This window comes from Lathyrus oleraceus, chromosome 6, assembly GCF_024323335.1.
Source record: "Lathyrus oleraceus cultivar Zhongwan6 chromosome 6, CAAS_Psat_ZW6_1.0, whole genome shotgun sequence".
In the NCBI taxonomy this organism is placed as follows: Eukaryota; Viridiplantae; Streptophyta; class Magnoliopsida; order Fabales; family Fabaceae; genus Lathyrus; species Lathyrus oleraceus.
In genome coordinates this window covers 407,207,366-407,217,942 of record NC_066584.1, presented here as the reverse complement: position 1 = coordinate 407,217,942, position 10,577 = coordinate 407,207,366, and the positions used below count along the sequence as shown (strand labels likewise).

At 31.3% G+C, this 10,577-nt stretch overlaps 1 protein-coding gene across 1 annotated transcript; it reads left to right on the top strand.

Annotated features, from left to right (window-relative positions):
* The first annotated feature begins 271 nt into the window (after window positions 1-271).
* On the top strand, window positions 272-2,628 carry LOC127096927 (ATP synthase subunit d, mitochondrial). Its single transcript, XM_051035458.1, has 5 exons — window positions 272-631; window positions 844-925; window positions 1,903-1,967; window positions 2,071-2,157; window positions 2,234-2,628. Exons 1-5 carry the CDS (start codon window positions 461-463, stop codon window positions 2,333-2,335), a joined length of 507 nt encoding a protein of 168 aa, XP_050891415.1. The 5' UTR covers window positions 272-460; the 3' UTR covers window positions 2,336-2,628.
* Window positions 2,629-10,577: the final 7,949 nt, after the last annotated feature.

Here is a 10,577-nt window from a genome sequence, read left to right as displayed (position 1 = left end):
ATCTTTGAATATTTTTTTAAAAAAAAACCGATAAATTAACACTACACGAATTTTTAGGATTACGAAAAAAATCTCTGATTTTTTTATAAAAAAATCGATAAAATTTGCCAAGGATTAATAAAAATACATACTATATTTTTTAATTGGTCTAACGAATTTTTTAATTGCATTCTGAATTATTTATTAACTTACTAAACTTTTTGTTTGAGATACTTAAAAAAAAAAAAAGGTATTTTTTATATTAAAAAAATTGAGGGAGTGTCAGCTCCAAATGAAAGAGTGCGAAGACAAATTCTTGGAGACGTAATCGAAATAATTAATGTTACAGACAAGCCCATAAAGAACCCGGCCCAATCTACCAAGCGTAACATCGGTAGTGATAGTGGCTAGGTGTGAAGCTGATTTCAGAGAATAAGCAGAAACAAATCGGAATCGCGTTTTCGGACAAGAGAAAGCCAAAATGAGCGGACCAGCCAAAAGAGTCGTGGATGTTGCATTCAAAGCCGGGAAGAACATTGATTGGGAAGGTATGGCTAAGCTTCTCGTCTCCGATGAAGCTCGCCGTGAATTCTCCGGTCTCCGTCGCGCTTTCGACGAGGTTAACAGCCAACTTCAAACAAAGTTCAGTCAGGTAGATAGATTCCTTCACAGATCTCTCTAGTTTCGTTCTACTTAGGGTTCCGATTTACTCTTAGATGCTAGATCCATTGAATTTTAGGGCAAAATTTGAAATATGTATTATGTTTTATCTATCATCAATTTTGATTAGGTTTGTATCAATTTATTGATATTTTCCTCTTTTGTATATGTATCCTTGATTATTCTATGTTTCACAATCTGTAGGAGCCTGAGCCGATTGACTGGGAATATTATAGAAAAGGAATTGGACCTCGTTTGGTGGATATGTACAAGGAGGCTTATGAGAGTATGTTTTTCAACTCTATGGTGAATGCCTTTTACGTATATTTTAGGTTTCTTGATGGTATCAGTATTGGATAGTTAGGCTGACATGTTGTTGATGGTGATAACATGATTGAATTGAAGGTTTGTTAAATTGATTCTTGTCATGTGCTTCCTCTTTGTGCACTGATGATAGTTTATGCGAATTCCTTCGGTATGATGTGTTAGTCACTAGATATATCACCACTTTACTTCAAATTCAATTAGGGACTTTGGTTCTTTTTAATAAAAATATCTTTCGTGAAATAATTTGTAATATGGGAAAAGGTTTGAAAGGATATTGATATATTCAACTGGGTCTTGCTCTTGTAATCAATGGTACCATATTATTGTGATAGGGAAATATTAAAGAATTCAGAATAATGATGAAGCTAGAAGTTCATAAGGCATCCTCCGAATTGATTTCCCTGTTGTGTAATGTATAGCCTAATGCATGTTAAAACACATACAAGTTAGGATATACAAAATACAAGATTTACTCTGTGGGTTTTGGAACTGTTTTCTTGTTATTTCCCAAATTGAAAAATTAACACATAAGAAAAGAAACTGGTCGCAGTCATGATAGCATGTTTCTATTTCTTTGTCACAATGAAAGTACTTGTATGACTCGTGTGGTTTTTATGCAAGCTTGGTGATATATCTCATGCTCTGCAATGCAATTGAAAACTACTGCTTTCGGTGCTCGGTTTTGCACTTCAGCTTTTTATTATCACTAGTTAATGTGGAATTGTTGTTAATCATACATTTGGATTGCTGTTAGGAAAATGTGGCAGTTTATTGTTGAAATTAATTCTTGAAATCGCTATGTGTGTATTGGGTTGTGTCTAGATATTTATGGATGTAGAGCATATAAAGTGAGAGAGTTAAGGAGTTGATATCGACCCTTCAAATTTTATATACCATTTAATCAACTTTTGATGTTGTGTTATACTTCTTTTGCAGGCATTGAGATCCCCAAGTTTGTTGACACAGTAACTCCTCAATATAAGCCTAAATTTGAGGCACTGGTAAGAACTTTTGTAGGCATTTAGTCTTTATTTTATCCACTTTTTCGCTATCTATCAAATCACATTTTATTAAGTGCCATGTATATGTATTTTCGTGTTTAAGTATGTTGAGCTTAAAGAAGCAGAGGAGAAATCTTGGAAGGAGTCTGAGCGTTTGGAAAAGGAAATTGCCGAAGTACAAGAGTTGAAGGTAATAGAATCCAACAAGCGAATTTTTCAGTTTTATATAATTGACAAGTCTCTCATTCTATTGTTTATTTTCACAGAAAAATATCAGTACCATGACAGCAGATGAGTACTTTGCCAAGCATCCTGAGCTGAAGAAGAAATTTGATGATGAGATTAGGAACGATCAGTGGGGCTATTGATTTTCAGAACTTCAAAGTGTAGCAAAACATTCGAAGTTGATGTTTTCCTTGCTGGTTTAATAAATAATAACTACATTGATTTTTTGTAACTTGGTTCTCCTCTTGGGTTTAAAAGGTTCTTCACATTTCCATTTTCAAAGTTGTCAAAATTTTATGGAGTTGCTGTTGTAGTTTAGAAACTGCTGTTTTATTATGGTTTCAGTTGAGACACCCACTTTCTGGAAAATGTTGTGGTTCTGTTAATAAATTGTTGCGCTGGTAATATTTGATATTATAGTGAAACTTTAATTTTATTTGATGAGGATGAAGATGATCTAAAAGGTATAGAGGAATGTAAAAGTACCTTGGTAAAATTTGTGACTGACTAGCATTTCTTAATCCAAATGACTTTAGAATTGAAGAAACTCAGAAGGTAGGCTCTTTCATTTATTAAAATGATAATTATATTAATATAATCTTAATGGAAGTCCTGTCATTTATTTTTCAGAAATTCTTTGATTAGAAGTTAGAGAATGAAGTCTTAAATAGTATTTTCTTATTTTTTCTTTTTTATTTGTTTTAGTTCATAAACTTTTTTAGATGTTATACTATAAGAGTGAGATGTTTGTAAAGAAAATTGTGAACGACAAATGTGTAAATCTTTGCAATGAAGATCGTAGACAAATAAGAACATGAAGATGAAGTGTAATAAAATAAATATAAGAGTTGTTTGTAAAGAAAATTGTGTATGAAAGACATATTTGCTAATCTTTGCAATGAAAATGCATAGACACGGACTTTGGATATATAAAAGAGCTAACGCACAACATTTAAGAAAATAAAGGTTTAAATATATATTTATCTACACAAAATAAAGGTTTAGTCTCTATTTTAAAGTAATAGGTATTTTAATCTTTCCATATCTCTTTTTTTACAACATTCATTCTTACTTGGAGAACTAAAATACATATGAAATGGATATGGAGAAGGAGATGACTGAAATACCTACTTTATAGAGATTGGACTTGGAACTTTAAAGGTTCTAAATTTTAAAAATGATTAAAGAAAAAAAGAATCAAAATAAATTTTCATTAAAAGGTAAAGAATAATGAGTATATTTAAGCCAAAAACTGAAATCGAGAAATTGGCCAAAATTATATTCATTTTCAGACTCACTCCCTTTGGGTCAATAATGGATCTACCATAACTAAATAAAGGGGTGAAATATGACATTACTAGCCTTATTCACACAAAATTTTAAAAATACCATCAAAATTTAGATTTTAAAATTCAAACGCGCTAAATATATAATAAATTCTTTGAAAACAAGTCAAATCATATATAAATATATGTTAGGATCTTCTAAATTTGAATTAACAACATACAAAAATTGAAATTTGGACGCGCCTAACATATTACCCTACAACCAATCTTAGAATTAGGCAAAATCAAAGTTCAAGGATTTGTCTAGATTTTAAAATCCGAATTATTATTACAAAAAAAACAATTTCAGGCAGAGGATAAAGAAAAATATAACTTAACATTGATCTTTGTTATCACACACACAAAATACATAACATAACATAAAAATTTGTTAACTTAAATCTAATATGACATTTTATCACCAACATATGATTTAAGATGTTTCAACATCTTCAGAATATCGTTGGTCGATCTTGCAATTATCGGATCCACCTCGATTGGACCCTTAGTTCCATAATGGTGAATGTACTCCATATAACGCTTAAATGCATTCGTCTTCAGCTAAAACTTACTGAACTTCATCTTTTCTTTGTTATCAATAGAGGGTTGACGATATTCAATCTTAACCATTCTTCGGTTGTCTGAGTAGTGCAAAATATTCTCTAGTTTGGATTTCAAATCTACAAGAGGGGTGTCCTTTGTGACCTTGAATTCAAAAGGAGGTCCCACACCGTTGAAATAAACAGATGCGATATATCAATGTTTTCTCATTCTGGTGTATTTTTATTAACAACATATAATGCATATTTATACAAGTTATATGGTCTATACAAAAGAAATCATGTCTCAGTGGTTTATCTGAATTTGAGTTTTCAGATTCACACTATTATGCACGAAAATAACACAAAAAATGGGCTTGTCTGGAGATTGAAATTCAAATTCACCCCATTTTTAGAATACATGTGAATTTTATCCAGAGTTTGAATCCGAATTCACCCTTACAGAGGACAACTTTCATAATCTATTTTAAAAACAACCAAAATTAGTTTTATGACATACAAAATTTTAAGTCCAATATTCATACAAGTAATGTTAGATATACATTAAAACACATTAAAGTGTATTTGGATTACATCAGTGAAAATAACAAACTTACATAGGGGTGTACATGGGTTGAGTAATCCCAAAAAACTCAGGCAAATCCATCCAAACCGATAAAAAAAGGGTTTGGTTGAGTTATTGGGTGAACACGGTTTTTAAAAATGAAAATTCATTCAAAATAATTGGATTTTGGGTATACCCATACCCAACCCACGAAACCTATGAGTTATTGGGTGATTAATTTTTTTTGGCTATTTTTTGTAATTTGATGAGTGATGACTTTGATATGTTTAATTTTGGTGACTTCAATTAGAGCCTTCTGAACATTTTTTAATTTGTGACTCATGATTTTCACTTATTTAGGATTTTTTTTTGGATTATTTTGATGTTAATTCTTCTAAGTTGCAAGTATTTTATACAATTCTTGGTACTACCATAATGTAATTCTTGGTACTACCATAAAACAATTTCAAAAATATTTTAGGTCCATAAACGAAATCGAAAATTTTAAGAAGCGCGGAAGCAAAACACAAAAACAAGAGAACTTGGAATAATCTTAATGAATTGTACTAAATGAAATAATACAAGATATTATTAAGTGCTTGATTGCTTCTAATGCAAGTCAATAATAAGACAACCAAGCCGCTTTAAACGAAGCGATTAAAAACTCTTCACATAGATATTCTATCAAGCCATAATTGAATTCATGATAATTCTATAGGATTGATACACCACATACCTAAACTTATACATATAATTTATATAAGCATAGTCTAATTTAAATGGCATACAACAAATGCAATTATGAAATAATTCAATAACGATATTAATGGATGCTAGTAAAATAAAGGAGATAAGGGAGGAATAAAAGATACACAGAGATATATAGTGGTTCGACGTTCGTCCCCGCTTTGCCTATTCCACTCTTCAATGGTGTTAATTAACCACTAGAAAATAATAATGATCTTCCATTATTTCGACAACTTTGACACAATTATTTTAGTTAGAACGAACTATCTCACGATAATTTCCTCTATTAATGTAGACACTCAAACTGATAACAAAAATAAGATCTCTAAAAAATATTGATTCAATAACCTCGTTATCTACAATAACCTACTCCAAGTATTCGTGTGTGGCGATCCCCCTAATCCCACCAATTTCTTGTCTGAGCGATTTCCTTTAACTAAGAGTATATTGAAAAACTCCTAACTTTGTATGCGAGCTATCTTTCTCCAACTCCACCAAAGATGGATAACTTTCAACTCTGCCTTATGGAAAAAGTATTCCTCATAGTATATTGAAACTCTCTCCTTGATAGACAATAATAAAGATCAAACTACATTCAAGAAATGATACATGCACTGTTACAAACAATAAAATTCACACAAAAATATTTGATACCCCAATGTACCACTAGTCTCCTTCAACACTCAATCTTTAGAGATAAAGGTCCTCAACAATAGAAAAAGACTAATTATGAAGATGATGAACAATACCAGAATATCTCACAAACAATCTAAAAACATAAGGTGTTAGTCAAGAGATTAGATTAATGTGAATGAAGAACACACACACACACACACACACACACACAAGGTTGTCTCAAGTTTATAGGTAAATGAGTCTTGGTTCTTGATTGCTATCATGAGCTAGATTAACCATGAACAACACAACAAGATTAATTAACTCACTCAAAACAACAACAAATTGTACAATAACAACATGCAACAAAAAGAAGTGAATATGACATGGATTATAGTTTAGAGGTTGTTCTAGAGAAAAAGAGAAAGATTCACGGTGATGGGTATAGACACAATAATGAGAGAAGACAAAATTTCATCTTTTGTCTCTATGAGTTTCACCCATATGTTCACAAACTTGTTACTTTCACCAAATAAACAACTATTTAAATCAAGGATGGAAAATGGGTATTGTGAAGCTTTGATTCGAATCAAGAAGAAATTTTGATTCAAATCAATTTGACCAGAGCTCAAATATGGATTCATGAAGACAGTTGATTCGAATAAGGATTTTAACTTTATTCGGATCACATGAGGTTGTGATTGGAATCCTGTTCATTTTGTGATTCAGATCAATTTGCCCAGAGGCAATTCCCAGTTTTCACAAAGCTTATGATTCAAATCATGATTAACACTTGATTTGAATCAAGTACGTCAACATCCAAATTTAAAAACTCTAACTTGTGATTCAAGTCACGCCTAATGAAATGAAAAATTAGTAACTTGTTAGGCTAAAACAAATAATATCATGGATCAAAATACTCTTATTTAATTGAGCAAGGATGGTTCTTAGTGGTGCAACATCATAATAGCCGAAGCGATTACAATTCAAATGAAGTATGAATAAAGTACAAGCACACAAATATAATATGAGAAACAAATAAGAAATATGTGAATTAAGTAAAGCAACTACACTTAAATTGACTAAAACATCAAAACAAATAAGTGATACCATACGATATCGTGACTGCACTTTCAGGCTCCCCCTTTTTGATGTTTGGAAAATTTGAGATATTATTGTTGATCAATTATTTAAAGCATTATTTGGAAAATTTGGTGAACTAGTGTACAATAATTCGCTTGAGTTGTAAAAGCTTTAAAGTTCCCCCATGCATTAAACACTTAATGAGCGTGAATATTGATAATATTTTGATACCTTCTCCCCCTTTGACAAATATCAAAGGTGAGAGAAAAGATATCATACTTACTGAACTAAACAAACACCATACAAATCACATACATAATTAATTATCACAAACACACAATTTAAGATAGAAAAGAGAGAAAAGAGAGAATGTCATACTTAGTGAACTAAACAAACACCATACAAATCGCATACGAAATTAATCATCACAAATACACAATTTAAGAAAGATATCAAGAAAAAGAATAGCATAAGGAGAATCACAGAGATACCATATATACGTGACTAAAAGAATTTTCACACGATACATATCCCAAAATATAGTCAAAGATCACAAAATACCTAGATAATTAAAATAACATAAATATCCAGATAATGCTAATGTTATGCTATGCATGAAAAGCTAAAAGAAAATATATCATGGTAGCTGCATCGTCAGAAGGTGGTGTAGTAGCCGTGACATCTGGATTTGCATTAATATAAGGAGAACCAATATTAAGGATGACATTAGATCTACACTAGTGGTTAACACCATCTCTCACAGAGTCTACTTGAGAAATCACTAGAGCTTTAGAATCCTGCATCTCAACCTTCAACTCACTCTTCAACTTTCCCCGACATTCTTCACTTTCCTTACCACACTGTCCATGTGCGCCATGATCCTTTCTTCCATAATCTGGTTGTCATCTAAAATCTTCCCAGCTAACTCATCAAGATAGGAATTTAAATTAGCAGATAACAAACCAGAAGAGGATTCACTAGCCTCATCAGAGGGATCTTTAACCGGCTCCACAACCTTATCATCATATATCTTTCTATCAGATTCTTTAAGATAATAGTAGCCACCATCAGTGTCCTTGTAGTGTCTCATCTTAGAGACAACAGTTTCGTATAGAATCTTAAGAGCCCCAACCAAGTCTTCCTTCTTAAAAATAATTCCATTTACCTCAAGTATCAACTAAACAAAAGAAGATAAAAATATAGGCCTCTTCGAATTATCCCTGCAGTGAAAAATTCATTCAGTGATGAGACCTACCCAATCAAATGCGTAATTTGTAAGAAGTGCCCACATAATGTAAAGTTCAAAATCATCAGCCTTGCCCTAATTCTTGGGTTTCTTGTAGAACACTTTAACAGATATCCAGTGTAAAATCCGCATGTTAAACTTCATTTGACTAATAGGAAAGTTTGACATGCCAAGATTCTAGACCATATACTTTGAAATCGATAAGACAAAACGAACTATATAATACTTAGTATGTTTAATACCGGTCACATTCAAATAAAAAGAGGTTAAACCAAGGTATTTAGCAAAATTAGTGTAATGGAATCTAATTACCTTGTCCTTAAACATGCTTTCAATGACACTAAGGGTTCACACAAGATTATAATAAAATGCTTTGACATAGCCATGATTATACTTCTTGATTAACCCAATAAATTTTAATAGTTTGTAATCATCAAAAGGCTTCAAAAACTTAGCTCTTAATTCAACTTCAGCAGATGCATCAACATGATACTCATGATCAATCGACTTATTTGTAAATTGCTCTTGGTATAATTTCAGATTGTCCTTAAGAAGAAGGTGTTTTACCTTATGACACAAATCAGTAGCAGTTTGGATCTTTGAAGATTTCTTCTTTGGGACCCTTGCATCAGAAGAATCTTTGCTTGATCGAACTTTTGTCCTTGCTTTCTTTGGAAATTAAGGAAGAGAAAGGTTTGATGAAGACACTGGTCTCTTTCCCCGTTGCTTGGCAGGGGAAATCTTTTGAGGGAGATGAGAGGCCATTGTTGGTGTTGAGCGAATGAGTTTTGGGTGATGTAGTGAAAATGATGATGATTAATGAGATGAATGCTGAAATGAATGTTTGATGATGGTTTTATGTGATGATTTTAATTTTGATAAAAAGGGTTTTGGTGGTTTGAAATAGAAATGATGTGAAATTGTAAAGAAAAAGAGTGAAACTGAATGAAATTCAAAAATTAAACGTGACTTTTCAGTTTGTGATTCAAATCATGTATAAAAGCCGATTCAAACGAGTTTTATTTTTTAAGATAAAATCACTTTGATTTGAATCAAGTAGAATGGTTTATTCAAATCAATTTGAGCATCCCCAAAATGTTTCAAGTCCCGGGCTTTTGATTCGAATGAGATTCAAAGGCAAAAAGGATTGATTCGAATCAAATAGTTCGTTTTTGAAAAAAAACTTGATAAAATGAGGTTTTTCAAATTCAAATCATTTTAATGATGAGAAATATATTTAATGCAAATGGAAAATTAACTTTAATGATATGCATGAATTATAAATAAAAATGAGTCATTTTAATGCAAATGTTCAAAATGATTTTTAATGCAAAATGCATTTTTGTTGTGAATGCAAAAATGATTTTAATGCACAAGAAATCTAAAAGTAATGTATGAATTCATGAATAACACAGATGAATGGATGAAATAAAAATTATATAGATGCATTGAATGTTTGAATGATTAATGCATGAAATGCACAAACATATCACATACACAGACATGTTTCAAACAAACAACACATTTAGCCAACTGATTAAATACAATCATGCATACTAAAAAAGAAATGAAAGAGGGTTGGAGTGATCATTTCAATTTAGACGGTCTAGGCTTAACTTGCTGAACACGAGACTGATAAGTAATTAACAATAAGAATATCATAAGCTTTGAAATACTAACAATCATAGACTAATTGGACACAATCTTCTTTTACACGTCTGAGGAATACTATCAGCCTCTCCTTCATAAGGCTTCAGATAAACTTTGAACAACGATTGTTTGATTAACACTTATTAACATAAATTGTTAATCCTGAATAACTGATTCAACTTTTTGATGATTGATAACACTTCAAGTATTATATTGTATCCTTGAATCTTTTGTAATTGTTGAAACTTCGGAGAATCATTTCCAATAGTTATAAAATTGCATTCATCTTATTTTTATGATAACCTTGGAAGAATATGTCACTTAGAAGATTCTTTTTGTTCCTTTCTTTTCATCTCATAAAACCTCCAACATGTTGTGGTGTGAATGCATGTTCATCTTTGATTAGGATCACTCAAGAGAAAACTTCAAGACATAGTGTCAGGTTTCCGGTTACACTGTACATACCTCAAAATATTGTCAGTTCAACCCTGAATGAATGAAAAATTAGAGAATATCTTAAATACACTTAATGTTTGAAGAACAAGCTAGTAAGGTTTTACTTTAAGTTAATTTATGTAATGTATGCAACGAATAATCAGACATTAGTAAATCAAT